Below are 24,644 nucleotides of genomic sequence, written 5' to 3'. Positions count from 1 at the left end.
ATTTTTTAAAAGTTATTTATTTTTTTAGTAATCTTCACACCCACTGTGGGGCTCGAACTCACGACTCTGAGATCAAGAGTAGCATGCGCTTCCTATTGAGCCAGCCAGGCACCCCTTGATTATACACTTTAAATTGTTTTTATAAGGAGGGTCTCTTAAGCCAAATTCTCTGACACATTTGTAACACAGAAAATATCTAACATGCCCAGATTTCCTTCTGATTACAGAACCATTACTATTATGGTTTTGACTCTCCCAAGCATTCCATATTACTTACTTTTCTGGAGTAGAAAAATATGAAGCACTGGACAAGACTGTCACCATCCCAGCTATGCAAAGTGGTCTGCTAAGGAGGCAGATGCTGCCCCAATTAATTGAGGTAACTTAGAGCCAGAGATTTTGGTAGAACCTGAGTTTTTAAGCTGCATACATGCAAAGGTTTACTACCCCTACCACCATACCCCTCCTTTTTATAAACACTATGTAGAGGTCTTCAAAGCATGAAAGGTGTTCATTTTGGACTCACACAAGGTCTGCAGCTTTCTTGAGTCCACACGTCCCTTGATTAGATTTGGAATGGTTTCTAACATATTTTCTATTTAACTCTAGAGATCTTTGAACTCCCTGGGATCCACAGAAATATTTTTTCACTTATCTATTTTCACCTGCAAATACTAGAGTATGTATCTCCAATATATAAAAACTTTATTTTATTTATTATTTTTTAAAGTATGCTCCAAGCCCAATGTGAGGCTTGAACTTACAGCCCCAAGATCAAGAGTTGCATGCCCTACCAACTGAGCCAGCCAGGCGCCCCTATCAGAACTTCAAAAAGTAACCTTAGTACCATTAGTTCATCTAACCAAATTAACAAGAATTAATTGATGTAATCTACTAACACTCTGTCCACCTCTTATTTCTCCATCTGTCTCACAAAGATGTTTTTACAATGTCTAATCAGAATCATAACAAGGCCATATATTGTATTTGGTTGCTACATCTCTAAAGGTCTTTTAATCTATTGTAATCTTCTGTACCCTTAAAGCCATTGATTTTTTGAAGAAACTGGATTGTTTTCTATAATTTCCCACATTCTGGATTTGGCTGATGCTTCCAGGTGGTATGAACTCTTTAATTTTCTTTATCCCCTATATTTCTAGTAGCGGGCTTGATTAGATTCAGATTCTTCTTTTTTTTTTTTTTTTAGTCAAGAATACCTCATGGGTGGGTAAATAAGTTCTCTAACTAGCAAAGACCTTTGAACCTGATAGGTTCTATTCTTTTGTATTGCTTCTTCTTCTTTTTTTTTTTTTTTTAAGAGTTTACTTTATTTGAGAGAGAGCACATGTGCATAAGCAGGGGAAGCAGTTGAGGGAGAAGAGGCTCCCCGCTGAGCAAGGAGCCCGATGCGATGCGGGGCTCGGTCCCCAGGACCCCAGCCCAAGGTAGATGCTTAACCAGCTGAGCCACCCAGGCGCCTCAGTGAAGTTCCGTCACCTCATGGCTTTGAGGTCGATCTGCAGTCACAACTCACATAATAGCTAACTTTTCTCAAGTGCTTCCCACGGGCCAGGCACAACGACAACTAAGTAAGCACCTTACTTAACAACGCTCATTTAATCTTTTTTTTTTAATTTTTTAATTGTTATGTTAATCCCCATACATTACATCATTAGTTTTAGATATAGTGTTCCATGATTCATTGTTTGTGCATAACACCCAGTGCTCCATGCAGAACGTGCCCTCCTCAATACCCATCACCAGGCTAACCCATCCTCCCAACCCCCTCCCCTCTAGAACGCTCATTTAATCTTAGGAACATTTTGCAGAAGAGGAAACTGAAGCTTACAGAGCTTGATTACTTTGACCCAGTTAGTGATAGTGTGAGTTCAGGGGTCGAACTAGGATCCCAGCTCCTGCTCCTTTCACCTTTGAACAATTCCATTTCGGGGTCTCTCCATTTTCCTGGTTCTCAAAGAAGCCTTCCGATATCAATTACACGGAAGTGGCTCCGTCCCCCTCCTCCCCTCCCCTCGTCGCCCCGCCCCGTCCTCGGGTCAAGCACTAGGGAGCGCCGGGGTAAAAAACCACACTTCCCAGAGCGCACCGCGAGCGCGAAGGCCTCACTACCGGCGTCCGCTCGCCGGCGCCATTTCTGTCGAGGGGAACGGCAGTGCGGCCTGTGATCATGGCGCTGTTCCCGGCCTTTGCGGGCATTGGTGACGCTCCCAACAGCGGCAGCGCCAGGAAAGGTAAGCACACAAAGGGGATGAAGAAGGTACTCGGCGGGCATACGACGGAGTTTCTCGGTCCTAGGTCTCGGCCCTTGCCTTGGATTTGTTTATCCATTTATATCCCAGAGTTCTCCGCGGCGCTGCAAAGACTTCTGGGAAGGGAAGCCCCCTGGTCTCATCCTGGCTTAAGAGTTGTAGAGCAATGGATGGAGAAAGAGAGACCGAGGAGAGGCCACGGGGCTGGGGCTTCCATATTGTCATGCTGTTGGACCCCATTCTTGCTCTGAACCTTAGTTACTGCACCTGTGAAACGGAGATGCTAGTACTCCACATCGCAAGGAGATTCCTGATGCATATGCTGGGTGTTGTTACTACATCTTTCGTCCTTTCCCGTTTTACTTATTTCTGGACCGCTCAGTGGGTTCATAGCTTTTGGCAGACCTAGAGCTAGGGATTAGGATCCAAAGCCTAACTGAACGCAGTTTCTCTCCAGAGGAACACAGATGCTGGGAATCAGAACTGTTTATTGAGGGTCTCCAGGTGATGGCATTACATACTCTGTTTAGCCTTAAACATACCCAGGAGATCTGCATTATTAAAAATTGAGACAGGGAATTGTCATTTAAAGTAATTAATCCTAGATCATGCACTTATGTGGCAGACTCCCATTGTGTCTGACACCTCTTTTATATTCTCTGATAGTTCCTACACTTCTATTTTGGTAATGCTCTTCATAATTTTGAGTAATCTGTTATATAATCAGTGTAAGTTTTGGCTGTTTCCTTACTACCTACAGCCTATTCACAAGTCCTTAAAACAGGCAGAGTGAAAATCCTCTAGGAACTCAGCTGCCTCAGTGTTTATACTTTGTTAAGGGCAAAAGGTCCTGGAAAGCTTGCTTCCAAAATTCCTTAGACTTAGGCTATCCCTAACCCTCTCCCAACTTGAAAGTATAAGGGGCCACTCCTCATGACCCCAGTGCTGCTCTTTCTGCCCAAGGGTCCTGTCCCTGTGCTTTAATAAAAGCACCTTTTTGCACCAAAGGCATCTCAAGAATTCTTTCTTGGCCCTCAGCTTCGGACCCTAATGTCTTCCCTACATCAATAGGTATTTTTAAAAAAGTAGCAGAAAAGGTAAGATGTTATAGATGTCACAGGTGAACTACAGGAATACTGACTTCTGATGGGAGGTTCAAAGAAGGTTTATTTAGGAGATAACTTTGGCGATGGGTCTTCAAGAGGATAGGATTTGGACACATGGAGATAGTGGAAGGGCATTCCAGGGCCTTCAAAGCCATGCAGGAAGGAAATCGTGTGACCTCTGCAGAAAGTTGCAAATAGTCCTGTTTGTCTGAAAACATAGAGGCAAAAAGGGGAAGCCTTGGGAAATATGGTTGGGACTGGTGGTGAGGGAGGGTAGTGACTTGAGTAACAGGCCAGGGGTTTATCCTTTATTTGGGGAGGGTGAAATGGAAAGTTTACAGGGGAGTGTCACCCTTGTCATTTATCTTAACCAGTATTTATCAGACATTTTCTGGGTATTCAATGGCAGGGTAATGTTTGTAGAAGAGCTTTTCATGAAGCACTGTCTTTTAAAAAATTTAAACATTATCACTCAGTGAAATTAACTGTAATTCTTTAATATCATCTAGTATCCAATGTTCAAATTTTCCAAATTGTCTAAAAAATGGCCTCTTAATGCTGCTTCAAGTCAAGATCCCAAAAGGATACAACATTGTATTTTGTGGATATATCTCTTAGGTCTCTTTTTAATATGAAATAGTTTCTCCTTCCCCTCCATTTTCCCTTGTGATATATTTGTTGAGGAAAATGGGTCATTTGTCCTATAGACATTTCCCACCAGATCCTCCTGGTGACATTTAGCGTGCTTCTCTATCCCAGTATTTCCTGTGAGCTGGCAATTAGATGTAGAGAGTTAATTAGATTGAGGTATAATTTTTTAAATTGGAGATACCTCATTAGGGTATTTGCTGTTGACTTAAGTCAGGAGGATGTGCTGTCTAATTTTCTCTTTTTTTAGAAATGTTAAGATTGATCAGTGATTTCATGGACAATCCTGACTCATCCATCAGTCTTTCACCTAATGATCTTTGCAGCCATTTATGATTATTGCTTAGATGCATTATTTCATTGGAGTCACAAAATGGTTGTTTTCTGATTTTAACTTTCCTCTTATATTAGCATCAATTATTTTATAAACTTTCTGTCAACACTATTGGGATACCCTGAAATAGAATTCAGGCAAGAAAGACAGGATGAATGGTTGATTCTTTCCCTTTGTCACTGTTCAGAAAATGAGTTGGGGTTCCTGCAACTTTTAGAGGTCTCCCTCTTCGTTATAAACTCTCGAATTTTTAACACTTGTATTTCAATCCATTGCAGATACTGTTTTTCTAATGCTCAAATCATCCCATCTGTGGCTATTGGGAATCTAATTAAGTTTGGTGTGTGTCTTTTTGACATGACCCAGATGTCTTCATTGCTTCCTTGCCTTCTGGCCTAAAAGATTCCCAGAGCTCATCACTTACATGTTCCATTAGGACCTGGAATTGGCTGTTTCTCTAAAAACCATGTTTTTGTTTTTTTTTTTTAGTGGAAAATGGTATGGGAAGGTTAAAACCACACATTGGTGTCAGGAGTGCTAATTGCACTGGGTCGTCATTACTTCTAGACATTTTGAGTGGTCAAAACCAGGAAGAGAAAAATACATCATGAATTCACCTTGATATTTCCAGGCCAAATTTAAGATTGTGAGATTACCTAATTTCTTTTTGTAATTTATTTTGTAATTTATATGTACATTTAATGTTTATATTTCTTTCCTCCTGAAATATAATTTTCCTCTGAAAATCTTAGTTCCTGGGGCACCTGGCTAGCTTGGTGGGTGGATCGTGTGACTCTTGATCTTGGGGTTGGGAGTTTGAGTCCCATGTTGGGTGTGTAGATTACTTAAAAATAAAATCTTAAAAAAAAGAAAACTTAGTTATTAATGCCACCAGAACAATTGTGTATATGTTCAAAATAACAGTAGTAACATGATTAATACTAAATAGTTTAATATTTCTTTGTGGTTCTTTTGGTCCTTAGGACGTATCCTGCAGCAGATGTGTGGTCGAATGACTGTTTTAAAGTCACTTGAAATAGTTCTCTGAGTGGTTTTGTCACCAGTTTGACATATAGTTAGTATATTTGTTTTTAATTTTTAGGGATTGCTTTTTTTCTTCTTTTTGAATTGATCCTGTTTTACAGTGTTGTGAAACATTTGCATGGTCCTAAGGTTGAAATTGTAAACCAGGTATATTCAGAGGAAAAAAAGCCTTTCATTTCTCTTCCTCAGCCTGTTACTTTCCTTACTCTGTGGGTTAGAATTTTAATTAGTCGGGCTCCTGGGTGGCTCAGTCATTGGGCGTCTGCCTTCGGCTCAGGTCATGGTCTCAGGGTCCTGGAATCGAGTCCCACATCGGGCTCCTTGCTTGGCAGGAAGCCTGCTTCTCCCTCTCCCACTCCCCCTGCTTGTGTTCCCTCTCTCGCTGTTTCTCTCTCTGTCAAATAAATAAAATCTTAAAAAAAAAAAAAAAGAATTTTAATTAGTCATTGAGATCCTTCCATTTTTTTCTCCCTTAATACGAGTAACTACATTTCTTTCTCTTTCTTAAATGCATACTGTTCTGCATTTTATTTTATTTTTTAAATTTACTTCTTTATTTTACAGAGAGTGAGAGAGAGCTTGAGCAAGCAGGGGGATGGGCAGAGGGAGAGAGAATCCTGAAGCAGACTCCCCTCTGAGCACAGAGCCTGATGCAGGTCTTGATCTCAGGACCCTGAGACCATGACCTGAGCCGAAGTCAAGTCGGACACTTAACTGACTGAACCACCTAGGCAACCCACTGTTCTGCATTTTATTTATTTTTAAAAGACATTTATTTTAGAGCGAGAGTGCAAGGTGGGGGAGGGCAGAGGGAGAGGGAGAATCTTTTTTTTTTTTAAGATTTTATTTATTAGAGAGAGAGAATGAGCGCAAGCGTGATCAGGGAAGGGGTAGAGGAACAAGCAGATTCCCCACTGAGTGAGGAGCTGGATGGAGGGCTCAATCCTAGGACGCTGAGATCATGACCTGAGCTGAAGTCAGATGCTTAACCGACTAAGCCACCCAGGTGTCCCAGAGAGAGATAATCTAAGCAGACTCCCCACTGAGTGCAGAGCCTGACAGGGCTTGATCTCATGACCCTGAGATCACGACCTGAGCTAAAATCAAAAGTTGGACACTCAACTGACTGAGCCACCCAGGCTCCCCACCTGTTTTTCGTTTTAGTTGAAATCCCAGAGATCACTCTACAGCTTGTGCACTCTACAGTATGAGATCTTCCTCATTTCTTTTGACTGATACACAGAACTCCATCATGTGATGTCATATGGTTTATTCAGACTGTTCCCTATTAAGAACATTTAGACTGTTTCCATTCTTCTGTTATAAATAGAAGCACTGTACATTTTTTTTTTTTAGTTGACACACGATGTTACATTAGTTTCAGGTGGACAACATAGTGATTCCATCACTTTATACCTTATGCTCTGCTCACTGCAAGTGTAGCCACACACCACTGTTACAGTATCATTGACTCTGTTACCTATGCTGTGCCTCTTATTCCTGTGATTTATTCACTCCATAACTGGAAGCCTGCATCTCCCACTCCCCTTCACCCATTTTGCCCATTTCCCGGCAACCCATCAGTTCTTTGTATTTATAAATGATTCTGCTTTTTATTCATTTGTTTTGTAGATTCTACATATAAGTGAAATCATGTGGTATTTTTGTTTCTCTGACTTCACTTAGCATAATACCCTTTTGGATCCATTTACGTTATAAATGGCAAGATCTCACCCTTTTTAATGACTGAGTAATACTCCACATTATTTATATTTATATACATATCACATCTTTTTTACTGATTCGTCTATTGATGGACACTGGGGTTGCTTCCATATCTTGGCTATTGTAAATAATGCTGCAGGAAAATAGGGGTGCATATATCTTTTCGATTTTGTTGGAATTATTGGATCATATGGTATTTCTGTTTTTAATCTTTTGAGGAATCTCCATACTGTTTTCCACAGTTGCTGCACCAGTTTATATTCCCAGTAACAGTGCACAAATGTTCCTTTTTTCTCCAGTCCTCACCAACACTTGTTATTTCTTGCCTTTTTTGATTTTAGCCATTCTGACCGGTGTGAGGTGATATCACTGTGGTTTTGATTTGCCTTTCCCTGATGATGAGTGATGTTGAGCATCTTTTCGTGTGTCTGGTGGCCACTTGGATGTCTTCTTTGGAAAGATGTCTGTTCACGTCCTTGCCCATTTTTGTACTTCTTGCCTTATACTGTAAAACGTAAAAATGTAAGATTGTTAATAGTAGTGCAGAATTTCAATTAAAAAAAAAAAAACTAAACTGCAGGACAGGACAGAGAGGCAATACCCAAGTGAGTGACCCCACTCTGCTCCTCGCTCTGGAGGTACTGTTAAGCATTAGGACAGGATTTAAGTAGCCATCCCATTCAGTAAGAGGTTTGAGGGGGGGAATTTATCAACAGTCATTCTTTCAACAAACAGGTATGTAGTGCCTCCATTGTGTTAGAAGTAGCCGAGAGCCTCCAGTGTCTGATCCCTCCTATTCTCAAGTTTTTCTTCTGTACGTACCATCAAACTATAAGGATTTTATACTCCAAAACATTGTTGCTCAGGTGCTGAATATTTGGACAGAGTTGGGAAGGAAGATGGCATATCAGTGCATTTAATCCTCATAACAACATGTAAGGCAGGTGTATTATTCATATTTGGGAAAGAAACTAAACTCATTATTTTTTTTTCTCTAAAACCTGCTCTTCTTCCTGGGTCCACGTATTGGAAAATGGCACCACCATTCCTCCCAAGCCAAAACTTAGACACATACTCTGACTTCTCCTCCTCCCCTCACCCCCCATTCAGTTCTTCATCCCATCCTTCCAAATAACTCTTGCCATCTCTGGAAGTTTGTACCTCCTAATCCCTTCCATGTATTTTGCCCATCCCCCCACCCTCTTCCCCCCTCTGCAACCATCAGTTTGTGCTCTGTATTTATAGATCTGATTCTGTTTTGTGTGTTCATTGGTTTTTAGATTCCACATATAAGTGAAATTGTGGTATTTGTCTTTTTCTGACTTATTTAATGTAATACCTTCTAGGTTCATCTGTGTTGTTGCAAATGGCAAGATCTCACTTTTTTATGGCTTAGTAATATTCCCTAGAGAATATCTGTGTGTGTGTGTGTGTGTGTGTGTGTGTGTGTGCGCGCGCTCCTGCACGCACGTGTGCATGTATACACACACTGCATCTTTTTTTTTTTTTTTAGGTTTTATTTACTTATTTGACAGAGAGAGAGCATGAGCAGGGAGGAGAGGGAAAAGCAGACTCCCTGCTAAGCAGGGAGCCCGACGTGGGGCTCAATCCCAGGACCCTGGGATCATGACCTGAGCCGAAGGCAGACGCTTAACTGACTGAGCCACCCAGGAGCCCCACACATCTTTACTCATCCATTGATGGACGTTTCAGTGCTTTCATATCTTGACTATTGTAAATAATGCTCCAGTGAATATAGAGGTGCATAAATCTTTTCGCATTAGTGTTTTCATTTTCTTAGGATAAATGACCAAAAGTGGGATTGCTGGATCATACGGTATTTATATTTTTAATTTTTTGAGGAACCTCCATACTGTTTTCCACAGTGGCTGCACCAGTTTGCATTCCTACCAACAGGGTTGTTTTTTTTTCCTCCACATCCTAGCCAACACTTATTTCTTGTCTTTTTGATTTTACCTATTCCTACAGGCATGAGGTGATAGCTCATTGTGGTTTCGATTTGCATTTCCCCATTGGTGAGTGGTGTTGAGCATCTTTTCAACGTGTCTGTTGGCCCTCTGGATGTCTTTGGAAAAATGTCTGCTTAGGTCCTCTGCCCAGTTTTTAATTGGGTTGTTTTATGGGTATTGAGTTGTATGAGTTCTTTATATATTTTGGGTATTAACAGCTTATTAAATATATCATTTGCACATATCTTCTCCCATTACAGTAGGTTGCCTTTTTGGTTTTTTGATGGTTTCCTTTGCTGTGCAAAAGGTTTTTAGTTTAATGTAGTGCCAGTTGTTTATTTTTGCTTTTGTTGCCCGTGCCTGGCAAGACAGGTCCAGAAAAATATTGCTAAGACCGATGTCCAAGAGTTTAGTACCCATGTTTTCTTTCAGGTACTTTATGGTTTCAGTTCTTACATTTAAGTGTTTAACCCATTTTGAATTTATTTTTGTGTATGGTGTGAGACAATGGCCCAGTTTCATGCTTTTGCGTGTAGCCAGTTATCACAACACCATTTATTGAAGAGACTGTTCCTCATTGAATATTCTTGGCTCCTTTGTTGTAGATTAAATGACCATATAAATGTGGATTTATTTCTAGGCTCTCTATTCTGTCTCCTTGATCTCTGTGTCTGTTTTTGTGCCAGTACCATACTATTTTGACTATTATAGCTTTGAAGTATAATTTGAAATCTGGGAGTGTGATACTTCCATCTTTGTTTTTCTTTCTCAAGATTGCTTTGGCTGTTCAGGGGCTTTTGTGGTTTCATACAAATTTTAGGATTATTTTGTTCTAGTTATGTGAAAAATGCCATTGGTATTTTGATAGGGATTGCACTGGATCTTGTAGATTGCTTTGGGTAGTATGGACATTTTAACAATATTCTTCTAGTACATGAGCATAGTATATTTTTTATACCATTTATTTGTGTCATCTTCGGTTTCTTTCATCAATGTATTAAAACCCCAAAGTTTTTGGAGTGCTGGTCTTTCACTTCCTTGGTTAAATTTCTTCCTAGGTATCTTATTCTTTTTGATGCAGTTGTAGATGGGATGGTTTTCTTAATTTTTCTGATAGTTTGTAATTAGTGTATAGAAACACATCAGGTTTCTGTATATTAATTTTGTGTCCTGCAACTTTATTGAATTCATTTATTCTAAAAGTTTTTTGTGGAGTCATTAGGGTTTTCTGTATATAGTATCATGTCATCTCCAAATAGTGACAGTTTTACTTCTTCCTTACTAATTTGGATGCCTTTTATTTCTTGTCTGGTTGCTGTGGATAGGAATTCTAGTACTATGTTGAATAGAAGTGGCAAGAGTGGGCATCCTTGGCTTACTCCTGATCTTAGAGAAAGGGCTTTCAGTTTTTCACCATTGAGTATAATACTGGCTGTGCATTTGGCCTATATGGCCTTTATTATGTTGAGGTATATTCTCTTTATACCCACTTTGCTGGGAGTTTTTTTATCATGAATGGATATTGAACATTGGCAGATGCTTTTTCTGCATCTATTGAGGTGGTATGATTTTTATCCTTTATTTTGTTAATGTGTATCACGTTGATTGATTTGTGGATTATGAACCAAACCTGGAATAAATCTCACCTGATCATGGTGTAGGATCCTTTTAATGTACTGTTGAATTCAGTTTGCTCATGTTTTGTTGAGCCAGTTAACTCTTCAATTCATTAGCTTACCCCTGTTCTCATGGCCACTTCCCAGTTTTAGCTATCATCACCCCCTGGATTGACAACAGTCTCCTAAAGAGTCTCCCCGTCTTCAGTCCTACCTTCACTCCCTGAACCACTCTCCACACTATAGGTGGAATGTTAAAGTGCATTTATTTAAAAACACCATGTGCCATTCACTGGTGAAAATGCTTTACAAATATTAACTCATTGAATTATAACCCTATGAAGTTGGTACTATTTATCTGCATTTTTTAAAATTTATTTATTTGTTTAAGATTTTATATATTTATTTATTTGAAAGAGAGAGAGAGATAGCAAGAGAGAGAGAGCAGGAGCAGGGGAAGAGAGAGAAGTAGGCTCCCCGCCGAGCCAGGAGCCTGATGTGGGGCTCGATCCCAGGACCCCGGGACCATGACCTGAGCCAAAGGCAGACGCCCAAGCGACTGAGCCACCTGGGTGCCCCTTTATCTGCATTTTTAAGGAGGAGGAAATGGGAGTCACAGAGCCAATAAGTAACCTGTGTGTGGTCACGTGGCTGGTCGGCCTCAGAACCAGGATCTGAGCTCAGGCATTCCAGCTTGAGAACGCGTGCTCTTGAATACTACTCCTTGCTGCTGATCTTTAGAATCCTAGATCTGACTTTGTCCCTCTTGTTCAGAGCTGTTGAGTGTCTTGTCCATTGCTTTTAGGGTAAGCCCAAACTCTGACATCTTTGTAAAGCCCCCAACCTCTCCAGCTTCATTGTGCTCCTACTTGTTCTTCCTCCCAGTGGTCCAGACACCAAGCTTCCTGCTGTTTTCCAGAGCCCTGCTTTCCCACTTTCAAGCCTTTGTACCAGCCGTTTCTTCTGCTGGTAGGAGCAGATTAGCCTCACTCCTCGTTCTTCAGGTCTTAACCGAGCTGTTCTCCCAGGCAGCTTCCTCTGACCCATACCTAGTTTGGGTGATGTGCTCTCATTATACCCTGTGCATTTTCTTTATCTTGATGTTTGTCACGTTGCATGTAAGTGACTGCAAGGGTGTCCGTGCCCTAGGGTCAGGTTGGGTTTGTCTTGTTTGCTGTGTGTTCCTACCTCCTAGAACAGTGCCTGGCTTTCAGTAAGAGGAAAACAAAAAACAAAAACATGCTGAGTGAAGGAAAAGAAAGAGACTCAGAGATTAAGTATTTTGTTAAGAGTTGCACAACCAGTAACGATAAAGCCAGTATTTGAACACAGGTCTTTCTGGCTCTGAAACTTGTGTTATAAATCACACTGTGATATTAGAATGTTGGGGTTCAAACATTACTTTTGGGATCCCTGGGTCTCTTCAAATTGTAGGTTAACTCCGTAGAAAGTCTGACTTTGGCTGGGTGCTCTGTAATCACCATCTTAAAAGCAGTTCTTAGCCACCTTGGCTGGTGCTTTCTGTTCAAATGTTTGCGCGCTCAGTTTCCTGGTCAGAAAATAAGGATTTCGATCAAAATGAAGAGCTTGGCTCACTCTTATTAAAGGAACAATCCAGGCGCCTGGGTGGTTCAGTTGGTTAAGCGACTGCCTTCGGCTCAGGTCATGATCCTGGAGTTCCAGGATCGAGTCCCGCATCGGGCTCCCTGCTCAGCAGGGAGTCTGCTTCTCCCTCTGACCCTCCCCCCCCTCATGTGCTCTCTCTCTCTCATTCTCTCTCTCAAATAAATAAATAAAATCTTAAAAAAAAGAACAATCCCCTTCCCTAATACATATGCTAATTGATTACACTCAACCTTGGAAATGTCTTTTGAATTATTCCTGGAGGGGTGGTGCTCACCGGAGTTCACAGAAACCAGTAATCAGTGCTATTTTGTTATAATAGTAATGGGGAAGGGGTGAACTGGGATATCTTATCCAGCTGTGATTAAAAAAAATTTTTTTTTTAAACTTAAAACAATTCATGGTGATTTCTTCAGCCCTCTATCCAGTGGAATTGAATTAGAGCATTGGGGAAATAGCATGATATAATAAACTTATCATAAAAAGCATGTCAACTTTGGGGTGATTCATTATATAATTTTCAGTAAAATTACACATGCTGTGGCTCTTCCAGATACCTACCTGATTTTTATTAGGCGGTAGTTCTAAAGTGGTTTTCTGCCTGATACTTCTACCCTTTTTTTCTTAGGGTGTGTGTGTGTGTGTGTGTGTGTATGTGGTTTTCTGCCTGATACTTCTACCCTTTTTTTCTTAGGGGTGTGTGTGTGTGTGTTTGTGTGTGTGTGTGTGTGTGTGTGTAGCAGAGTGCTGATTTCCAGGCAGGTTCAACCTATGCTTATTTACTAACCTGCAGGGACAAAAGGTTTGTCAGCCAGTCAGCTTCTCTATCCAAACCAAACCCTACGCATGTTGTATCCTGCTCGTCCTCTCTATGCTGTGTTATGTCCTGCTTGGTATTGACACAATGATCTAAATACATATTTGATTTCTATCAAAGGAATTTGTAAATCGTGTGAGGATGTAGGTAAATAGAGAAAAAAAAAAAACCTTTGCAGTCTGATTAATAAAGTATCTTTTAATCTCAAATAACTTCCTCCAGGATTCCATGTAACCAAAATTTAATTTAATAATCTTACATGTATTACGTGAACAGTTAAGGTTATGGTTAAGTGTAAATACCACATGAGCAGAGACCTGGCCTGAATTAAAATAGTTGTACTTTATACCTAGATAATGGCATGCTTTTGATGATCTCAGGGTCCTTCAGTTCAGTAAATTAGGTGCTGGGGATACAAAAATATGAAGATATGGCTCAGATCCTCAGTCATTTTATTTATTCAACAAATATTTATTGATTCCAGTTACTTTGTGCCAAGGCACTGTGCTAGGGGTTGGGAATACAGGAGCGAGTAGTCATAACCTCTGCCCTCATGTTGCATTTAGTTTAGAAAGAAAAGAATAGGAGGAAGGTAGGTGAGCTGGAAACTTGGATGCAAGAATTGTAAACCAATTTGCTCTATTTGTTTGGCTGGCAAAATATTTTGTTTGTCTTTTTCTTTTTTCCATTCTCATTCCCTACAGTGTCAGAGTAATTACTAATCTGGTCCCTGTAAGGATTTGAGTTGTTGACCTTTGCCTTAGAATAAAGTAGGAAGACTGCCATGCAAATAATGAGATTATAATGTGAAAATTGCCACACTAGCCCCATGTACCAGTTGCAGGGAGATTTCAGGAAAACCAGCGCCTTAGTTGAGGGAATGAAGAGTAGCACCATGGTGTGGTGGAGAGACCAGATGGAGGAGCGCAGATCCAGTTTCAGGTGTGTGCCCACAGCCGTGACTGGACTTCTTTGGGCCTCCTGCTTTTGATCCGTAGATGAGGAGGTGGGATCCCGGCTCTGCCCTGGAGAGGCTTCTCAGAACTGCTCCCTCCCTCCAGACCCCTAGGAGCAACCCTACTTTTGCTGTTCTGCATGCTGGGCTTCTCTGAAACATTTTGTTTGAGCAGTGTTTTCTTTGGCTAAAAAGAGTTTTAAAATCTCTAGATGATCTCCGAAATTCCTGCATGCCTAACATCCAGTGATGATTACTTCTAACGTTTCATGTTCACTGCTCATGTGCTACCAGGAAAAAAAAAAAAGCAGCAGTGGTAACTTCTTGTCAGGTGCAAATACCCTATGCTCTGACAAAAGGTCATTTGATTGAGATGAAGGTCACAGAGAAGGTCAGTGATGATTTGGGTTAGAACCCCAACAGTTTTAGTTCTGTATACACTACCCTTTTTCCACAGTGGTCTCATATGGCAAAGTCTTAATTGCTCCCTTAAAAGCCCTTTTTCTTGTACTTTCTGAAGGACTCCTGAGAGTCACACACTTTCTGTTGTTTTGACATCTGGGTTTCTTTACATTTCCTCCAAGCTGTCCTCACTGTCTAGAATATTTATGGAAAGATACACTGGAATCGTTTGAGAGCATCTTTCCTTGCATATTGTTCCATCTTTTCTCACTTTTCCTTTGTTCATGAGAAAATCCAATTATTGTGGAAATAATCATGATCTCTGAGCAACAGGAACTATTTTCACATACCTCTTGCCAGGAAAGGGAACCAATCTCAGAAAGAGAAAGACAATAGAAGAAAGATTGCCTGGACGATTGTTTAGCACTCACTGGGTATGACCTTACAAATTATTTAATTCCTTTGAGCCTCAGTCTCCTCTTCTATACAGTGGAGATGATAATACATCCCATAGTGGGTTGTTTTGGTGCTTAAAAGGGGTAAGGATATAAAGTGCTTTACCTGGTGTTTGGCCTACAGTAGGCACTTAATGAGTTAGGATCCCTCTCTTCCCCCCCCCCCCCTTTTTTTAAGATTTTATTTATTTATTTGAGAGAGAGAAAGCACGTGTGTATGTGTGTGTGCTGCATGCGCTCTAGAGTGAGGTGGGGGTTGGGGGGAGGGGCAGAGGGACAGGGAGAGAGAATCTCAAGCAGATTCCCTGCTGAGCGTTGGGCTCCATCCCATGACTCTGAGATCAAGACCTGAGCCAAAATCAAGAGGTGCACACTCAGCTGACTGAGCCACCCAGGCACCCCTCCCTTTTCTTTTAATGTACCTTTCCTCCCTCCCTCCCCTCTTTTCCACAAATATTTATTAAACTCTTCCTGACGCATTGCCAGGCATTGCTAATGGATACAACAGTGAGTCAAACAAAGTACCTGTCATCAAGGAGCACACATTTCAGCATCTTCTCCTTAGTAAGATGCAGTAATCATCAGGGACTAGAAGACAGAACATATAAAGCACTCTTCCAGCACAACACTAAAAAGGCAACCCAATTAAAAAATGGGCAAAGGATTTGACTATTACTGTTCAAATATGAATGGCCAATAAACACACGAAAAGATGCTTCACATCATTAGTCACCAGGGAAATGGAAAAGCGCAATGAGGAGAGACATCACACCCAGTAGGATAACTATAACCTAAAACACAGACAGTAGAAATCAGATTTGGAGAAATCAGAGAATCCGTATACAGTTATTGGGAATGTAAAGTGGTGCAGCCAATTTGGAAAACAGTCTGGCATTTCCTTAAAATGCTAAATATGAGTTACCACATGACCCAGCATTTCTCCTGGATATCTAGCCAAGAGCAGTGAAGACATATGTCCATATAAAAACTTATACATGAATATTCACAGAGCATTGTTCATAATAACCAAAATGACGCCCAGGTGTCCATCAGCCGATGAATGGACAAAATGTGGGATATCCATAAAATGGAATATTATTTGGCAATAAAAAGGAATGGAGCATGGATACGTGCTACAGCACGGATGAACCTTGGACACATTACGCCGAGTAAAAGAAGCTAGTTACAAAGGACTGTATTGTATGATCTCATTTATATTCAGTGTCCCAGACTGGCAAATCTGTAGAGACAGATTAGTGGTTGCCTGGGGTGGAAGAGCCAGAGATGAGTGAAGGTAACTGCTAATAGCTTTGGGGTTTCTATCTTTTTTTTTCTTTTTAGTAAGATTTTATTTATTTATTTGACAGAGACAGCGAGAGAGGGAACACAAGCAGGGGGAGTGGGAGCGGGAGAGGCAGGCTTCCGGCCGAGCAGGGAAACCAGTGTGGGGCTCGATCCCAGGACCCTGGGATCATGACCTGAGCTGAAGGCAGACGCTTAACGACTGAGCCACCCAGGCGCCCCTCTATGGGGTTTCTTTTTGGGATGATGAAAATGCCCAAATTATTTTACGGTGATGGTTGTACAATTCTTTTTTTTTTTTTTTTTTTAAGTAAATTATGTGCCCAACATGGGGCTTGAACTCACGACTCCGTGATCAGGAGTTGCATACTCCACAGCCAGCCAGGCGCCCTGTACAATTCTAAATATACTAAAAACCATGGGTTGTACATTTTAAATGGCTGAACCTTATGGTTTATAGATTATATGCCAGTATAGCTGTTAAGAAGTGCACGGAGCGCCTGGGTGGCTCAGATGGTTAAACGTCTGCCTTCAGCTCAGGTCATGATCCAGGGTCCTGGGATCGAGCCCCACGTCGGGCTCCTGGCTTAGTGGGGAGCCTGCTTCTCCCTCTCCCTCTCCCCCTGCTCATGTTCTCTCTCTCTGTGTGTCTCAAATGAATAAATAAAATCTTAAAAAAAAAAAAAAAGAAGTGCAGTTACCCTTCTGTCTCCTAACTTCATGTCACGGGTGCTCTGGCCTCATTCTAGAACAAAACAGGACAACCTCTAAACCCTGGGGCCCCCTTGCTGCCACCATCCACCATGGCTTTTTCCTTTCCTTCACAGTTAAGACTCCTAAAAGGTTAGGAAATAAGTAATTTAGAAAAAGTTCATTCCAGAGGAGTTAGAAATTAATGGATAAGCAGAAGGAGGAAAAATTTTGGACATTTAATCTCACCACCCAGAGATAATCATTATTAACATTTTATGTCATTTTAGCGTTAGCAAAGTTAACACCTCATGTTTTTATTTTCAAAGAAGAGTACTGCTGTAAGGAAAGGCTAGTGTTAAGTTACTGAGAACGGAATATTTTTTGAAGAAAAATGTCTTAATCTTCTGTAACGATATTAAACGTGGGCTTTTGTGCATGATTTGATTTTTAAGCTTTTCGGAATTGTCCGTCAAATTTGAGGTCATTCAATCCTAGTGCTTTGGAAACAATTCCTGCTCCTTAGAGTGTGATGGAATCGTGAAGCCATGTTGCTTTTTAAGCCACACTTGTTGCACGGCATTTGCTTAAGCTGCAGTCTGATTGCACAAGAGGATTTCAGTCTTAAATATTTTAGAGTGTGAGAAAGCCCCATGCCCTATGAAATAAAAATCTCATGGATTCCCTTCGGCTTCTTCGGACTCTCTGGCTGACACTGGCTGTGAATTAGGATGTCAGCTGATAAGATGGATTTCCTGCTTTCGAAATCACATTGAACCGATTTCATTGATCTTTTTTTTCCCCCCTTTGCTTGTGCAGAATTAGATTGGCTGAGCAACCCGAGCTTTTGTGTTGGAGCCATAAGCTCTCTGAGCCAACAACCTGAAGAGGCTGCCGCTCTGGTTTCTGAAGGGTCACCGCTGACGAGGTAGCTTTTCTGGAAGATGATTTTTAGTTTTTGTCTGTGTGTTGTCTATTGTTGGGTTCGAATAATGCTCCTTAGAAAACCCTGTGATAAAAGAGCGAATTGCAACTCTTCTTTCTACTCAAACTAATGAGGTGCTCTTTGTTTTCCCTTACCTCACTCATAGATTATTCCTCCTTTCCCCCTGTGCACTTGGTAATGGGAAGTGTGTGATAATGGCAAGTGTGTGATAGTGCGCTAGTAACGAGGCCGCGAGGGAAACAGCACCGTGTGATTGTTGAGTCACTTGACTAACCTCGTCAGTAACCTTTAGAATATTATAACTCTGATGTTCCCTCAGTTGCATTTTCACCATTTTTGGAAAAACAGAAGCTGGTGTGATATAACATCAGATAAAATCTCATGAAAACTTTCAGGACAGCAGAATGGTGCACATCTATCTGTACCAGGCTTTGAAAGAAATTATGGTAGAGCATCGAACTGAGAAGTGAGCCCTCTCGCATTTGTGGACTAGGTGGTCTCACTGAGATGAGGAGCCCTGAGAAGGCGGTCCTCCGAAAGTGCAGGAAACCTTTGGAAATGGACACTAGTTGGTGCCTGAGAGAGAGTTGTCTGTAGATGTTTCAGTAATACAGAAGGGCTCCTCATAACCTTTAAAAACAAGGACCAGAATTGAACCTTTTTTTTTTTTTTGTCATTAAGGACATACTGCCCTAATATGTAGGACTGAAAATAAACCCTTTATAACATTGCTTCAGAAAATACTATATTGATAAAATAACTCGTAGATTATTTTCATTTAAAAATGTACAGATGTGAAAGTCTAGATTTAGAAGCTATTACAATTAGAATTTCTTCACCTACTGTTGTTTTAGGTCCAACTCTTTTTTTTTTTTTCTTTTCTTTTCTGGGTGGTGGGTCCAGCTCTTAAATCCTTAAGGGGAGTTGTGATCCGGGAAGGCACTATATCAATATATGGGCAAATAGTAAGGCCCTGTGGGCATTTCTGGAGTTCCCTTTTACACATTTGTTTGCTTATTTTCATAGTCTTCTCCCTACTTCTCATCTGAAAATAATTCTAATGTTGATTTTCCCAAAACAGGAGTCCTCTGAAATCAGAGCCTTCAGATGAAAGTGACGCTAACGGAAAGCCCAAACAAACAAGCAGAAAAAAGAAGAAAGAGAAAAAGAAGAAGAGGAAACATCACCACAAGAAAACCAAGAGAAAACGTGGGCCGGCCAGTAGCAGTGGCTCCGAGCCGGATAGTGAGCCTGAAGAGGACAAAACTTCCAGAAGCACTGGAGACAGTAGAAGGGAATCGGAGAAACCAAGGTGGGTTTTCTATTCTCAAATACCTATGACTTTTCGAATTTTGAATTTTTTTCCCTCAGTTGTTGCCACAAATGAGGTATCTGAATGACTATTTAGCCACTCAGTCAAATGGAGTCCAAAAAAAAAAAACCCAAATAGAGCTCTACCATTAGGTCAACATTAAAAAAAAAAGGAAGAAGAAGAAAACTTTCATTAAAAAAATTAAGGCTGTGATTTTATTTGAGAAATGTTATTTAGACGCAGTAATGACTGTGTCAGAATCTGATTCAGACAAAAAGTCTTTGGGATTTTGAAAGATGGCCGATGTGCCATGCCATGGGAATATGGGCCAGTTTACTACATAGTTAAGGGTCCCGTCTGTGAGGGTCAGAGGAAGAGGCAGGTCTTACTTCTCTTCCATAGTCTCCCTTTCTATCGCTTGCATCAGCATCCCCCCCCCCACCCCATTGGACACACACTCTTTGGTTAAGGGTGGTATAGCACTTAGAGTCATCATTTCTTACCTCACGTTTCTTTCCAGCATGGTGTGGAAGGTGTGGACTGGCCCATGAACACAGTATTTCCTTTCCTGGGGGCTTTGCTTCTCCCCACATTTTGCTCCGCTGTCTCCCTTGAGCCTGTTGCTCCCATCGTTGGCTCGCTGGTAGCCCCCCCTCTGCCTCGTCTCTTCTGCTCCCCCACAGGGGGCCCTTCTCCCAGGCCTGTGACAGGCGGCACGTGCTGGAACTACCTCAGTCGTTTCTCATTTCACTTTTTTCTTTTCTTTGTTCGTATGGGCCAGAAGAGAGAAGGTTGAAGTCCCCGTGCCAGGCATACTTAAAAAATTTAGGGCTATTAGGATTTTTTTTTGACTCTTCAGGCATTATTTGCTTTTGTCGTATGCTTAGACGTCCCACTGACATCCGTGAGAGCTCTGTGGTGCAGTGAGTCTGGAATCTGACCCACGGAGTCTCCATCAGACAGGCGGACCCTGAGTCCTCCTGGATCCTTCTGCCACCAGATCCGTGGAGAGCCTCGCAGGCCGCTGTGGCGCAGGGCATCCAGGTTGAATCAGCCATCTCTGTGCCTAGGTGCTCCATCTATAACCCAGGCTTGCTCTAGGAGGGGAGAATAAAAAGGTTCTGACTTTGGCCGAGTTTATGTGGGCAGGAATCACTCCTGTCTCGCTTGCCCTTGTAACCCCTCAGTGGCTGGCACAGGGCCTGATGCCCGGTAAGCACTCAGTACATTTCTGTTGTGTGAATGAATGAATACATTATTGATATTTTTGCTTGTCGGTATGTCTTCAAAGCACCATACATTAATCATTGTTTCTTCTGGAAACTCACTGTTAGCTACTTGTCCATTTTTTTTTAAAGTTGAGGAAAATGAGTTTTAAAGGATTTTCTGAACCTACACAGGAACTACCATTTAGAACTTGGAAGGTTATTTTCAGCCTATGCGTAATCACATCAGAGGTGAGCTTTAGAGCCTCTTGATGGTTCTGTGATCCAGATAGCATTTTTAAGTTCATTGATATTTTTCAGAATATCCCCATTAAGATCAAAATCTACTCTTTTTGTTCTTCTCTTTTACTTTCTTACTATGAACTTCTGTAGTCTCTTCCTGGGAAGATGACCTGGAGGAACTGTTTCCATAGAGACAAGGACTAAGGTATTAGTGAGTTGTGAGACTTCTATAATGTCGGGAAAGTGGGTTCTCGGGGGTGTAATGCACCATACAGGAACTCTATTTTTGGGTGATCGGGGGACGACTTCCCCTAAGGCTACAGCTTCTCAGGGACCTCTGTCTCCTAGGGTGAGCTCTTCACCTTCAGGTGGAGGCAGATCCTTCCTTGTGCACAGCCCAGACCACATCCTGCTTCCTGACCTCAGTACCCAATAGGAGAGGATCAGAGCTTGTTTATTCCCTAGGGGTGGTCCACTTCTTCCTCCCTCCCCCATGGGCTTTCCATTTCTTTCTGGAATGCATCCATCTCATTCCTTCCCTTTGCTGCCCCTTACGGTGTTTGTCAACAGAAAACCCTCCATAGATATTCTGAAGGGGAATGTTAAAAATCACCATGTATTTTAACCTATTCAGCAAACACTTGATTGAAAGCTTTTTTTTTTTTTTTTTAAAGATTTTATTTATTTATTTGACAGAGACACAGCGAGAGAGGGAACACAATCGGGGAGTGGGAGAGAGATGCAGCTTCTTGTGTCAGCAGCATGATGAACTGATTTTCTTTAGAGGAGGGAAGATGTTAGATGCCAGAAACGTTCCCTCCCCCTCTCGTTTGACTCCTAGGGAAGTGGTTCCATTTGTGTCTCAGCTGGAAGTCTGCCAACTCTCAGGTTGGTTCAGAGGGATAAGTAAGGGTCTGGTCTCACAGTGGCTCTCTCCGGCCTTGGTGTAAGAGAGAAGGTCAGTCCACAGAGCCCGGGCTATAAAAACAAGACTTAGACCAAGTCTGAATAATATGTGAGACCGACCCATTTGGAACTGTCCCTGTTGCTGTTGTTAAGTTTTGAGTTGGAATAATCTGAGCACTTTCTAATGAGTTAGGCTAAGCAAGGGCAACCCACTTTATTTTTAAAGAAAACCTGTTTATAAATATATTTGAAATTCTAGTTACAGTCATTTAATGGAATGTTTAAAAAGAACACCTAGGGACGCCTGGGTGGCTCAGTCGCTTAAGCATCCAACTCTTGATTTCAGCTCAGGTCATTATCTCAGGGTCATGGGATCGAGCTCTGGGCTCTGTGCTCAGCGGGGTGTCTGCTTCTCTCCTTCTCCCTCTCCCTCTGCTCCTCCCCATGTGCTAATCTCTCTCTCTCTCTCCCCCCCACTCCCTGTCTCTAACTTAAATAAGTAAATCTTTAAAAAAATAAATAAAAAATAAAAACTCTTGTGTCAGGTTAATTTCTGAGATAAGGTGATTTCTTGGTAAAGTGCCACTTAGCGTGGACAGTTTTTGCTTCATATTTTAAGGCTTTTTCCACAGCAGGAATCCTCTTCGTCTGTGGCACGTGCACATTTGACATACTTGGGTGTGTTTGATGCTCTGTGGAGCATCAGTGTTGAAATGTTTAACTTTCATTGTTCTGAAAAGGTGGACGATGTAACTAGAAGATTTCAAAGTGCCTCTCCCTCTTTGTTCTTCACCTTCCTGTGTCCCACAGTCAAGAAGGTAATGCTGCCGCCGATATTGGGCATCGCTTTGTTTGGCTTGAGGACATTCAGGCTCTGACTGGAGAAACCTTCAGAACAGATAAGAAACCGGATCCAGCCAACTGGGAGTATAAGTCTCTCTACCGAGGAGACATAGCAAGGTACCCGTCATGATGTCTTTCCTGATTTTCACTGGTGGGAAGTAACTTCTTTCTCCCCCGAACCCTCTCTGCGCGGTCTCTGTCTGCCCCCCCCCCCCCCCCCGCCCTTTCTGGATTCTGGTGGGTGTCCTCCATCGCTGAGCTGTTGAGGCATGTATCTTATCTCACACTCTGGAGTGAAAGTTCAAACCTTGAAGTCAGGATCCAGATCTGAAGAGTCTCATTTATCCGTGGTGACTGGCATCGTGCCAGGCGTAGTAGGTTTTTAGTAAATATTTGTTGAATGAATGAATCTAAAAAATACCTTGAAGTAAGTAATTGTGACGAACTGTCCAGAAACCATTTGGTCTGATCTGTATGCCATTTTAAAAAGTCACGTAAGCTTTTTATTCATCTATCCCCCAAGTAAGCCATTTTAAAAGTGACATTAAGTGGTAATGACTTTTTCAAGATGCTTCCAGCATATGTCACCAGATAAAAAAGAGACGATGGTATTCACTTCAGTAATCAGTTTATTAAACTTTTCTCCTCTACCTTGTCAATCAAAAATATTTAAGTACTTATTAAATCCCTTAGGCACTGAGTAGTTTGTAGGACACTGCTGGGAACACAAAGAACAGTAATACACAATCTCTCTTCCCAGACAGCTTACAGGTAATGAAAATTGAAGGTAGAGAATATTGGAATGTAAAGCCAAGAGGAGACCATTATCATTCTTTATAGGCTAATTACTTTTTTAAATAAATTTCGGTTTCCATTACATTGTTGTGCCTCCCAATTTTAATTGTCATTCATCACGACGTTATACCTCACCACATAGGCAATTCCAACTAAGATTTCCTTTATGATGTGTTTATATCTGTGATTTTTCAGTGCATATTTATATCTACATGCTGTCTCCTAAAACCTTATGGCTGAGAGTAAATGACTATCAAAATGTTTTCCTACCTTTTTGAATAATTTTAATACTCCTTAAAGTCTTGTTCGGTTCCCCATGGCCCCGCGGTGTGGTGCCACAGACGTGGTAGGACCCAGGAAAAGATGGGGAGGCCAGCAAACACTGATTGAGCCCGTGCTTGTTAGCCTGTGTGATCCTCACATCTGCTCTGTGAGGGGAACCATACTCTTCTTTTATGAACGAGGAAAAGGAACCTCAGAGAGGGTAAGTAGCCTCTCAAGATCATGCTGCCAGGAAGCAGCTTTCTTAGGGAACCTATGTTCCTCTAACCTCAAGTATTCTTTTCCTGTCCACAAATAAAGATGAGCTTGGTTGTGTGGTAGGATGTTTTCTACATTGGGAAACGGAGGACCCTGGTTCTCATTCTCACTTGGCCACTGACTGATAATGTAATCCCACGTGAGTCACTAACCCTGTCTGAGCCTCTGTTTCTTCATTTGTTAACTCCTGCTGTGCCGCACACTCAGATATCAGACATAATCGATAGAAATTAGACATTAGTTTGCACAGATAAAGGGTTATTACTTATTAATAAATGAAAAAGGAAAAATATTCACAATGACTGGCTCTTAAATCTCTGCTAATGAGAGGCCCAGACCTTAGGAGGAGAGTAATGAGAGAAGTTTACTAATCTAAATTGTGAAGATGCTACTGGAAGGGCATGGGGCATTGGTGTGATTTCCCAGTAGATTCCTGAAGCTTAGGTGAGCTGAGTCTTACCCGGATTAATAGCTGTACTGCTGTCAGTGTCCAGATCTAGAAAAGTATTGATCCCATGGCACTGTGAGTTGGTCAGAGGACAGGGGCGTGTTTTGTCAGTCGTAAATTTTCACACTTCACCAGGGGCACTGACAAACCAGGAGCGTTGAGAGGACTCGGCTGGCACCATCCTGTGCGGACCAGATGAGGCCTTGTGGATATGGGCCTGGAACAGCAATATGGTCAGAGTCTTTTAAGCTTCAATGGACCATCTTTTGGAAGGTAGATTGGCAATGTTCTGTGTAACTCGGGAAGGCAGAACCAGGATCAACGAGTGGAAGTTGCAGAAAGGAGATTTGACTCAGTATCAAAGCAAATTTTCTAATCGTGTGAGCCTCCCAGCAGTGACCTGGTAGGCGTTCGTGTATTGTGGTGAGCAAGGCTTAGAGTTCGTGGGT

General features: G+C 41.6%; 1 protein-coding gene across 1 annotated transcript in view; it reads left to right on the top strand.

Moving 5' to 3' along the window:
- Positions 1 to 2,114: 2,114 nt before the first annotated feature.
- Positions 2,115 to 24,644, top strand: part of NRDE2 (NRDE-2, necessary for RNA interference, domain containing) — a 47,562-nt gene continuing 25,032 nt past the window's right edge. Inside the window, exons 1-4 of the mRNA XM_032405774.1 lie at positions 2,115 to 2,252; positions 17,777 to 17,885; positions 18,985 to 19,215; positions 22,380 to 22,529. Of these exons, the coding sequence (XP_032261665.1) occupies positions 2,189 to 2,252; positions 17,777 to 17,885; positions 18,985 to 19,215; positions 22,380 to 22,529 (554 nt within the window). The 5' untranslated portion in view covers positions 2,115 to 2,188. The remainder of the gene's footprint in view (positions 2,253 to 17,776; positions 17,886 to 18,984; positions 19,216 to 22,379; positions 22,530 to 24,644) is intronic.

Source organism: Phoca vitulina, unplaced genomic scaffold (assembly GCF_004348235.1).
Source record: "Phoca vitulina isolate PV1807 unplaced genomic scaffold, GSC_HSeal_1.0 scaffold7, whole genome shotgun sequence".
NCBI lineage: Eukaryota > Metazoa > Chordata > Mammalia > Carnivora > Phocidae > Phoca > Phoca vitulina.
This window is presented reverse-complemented; position numbering and strand designations above follow the sequence as displayed.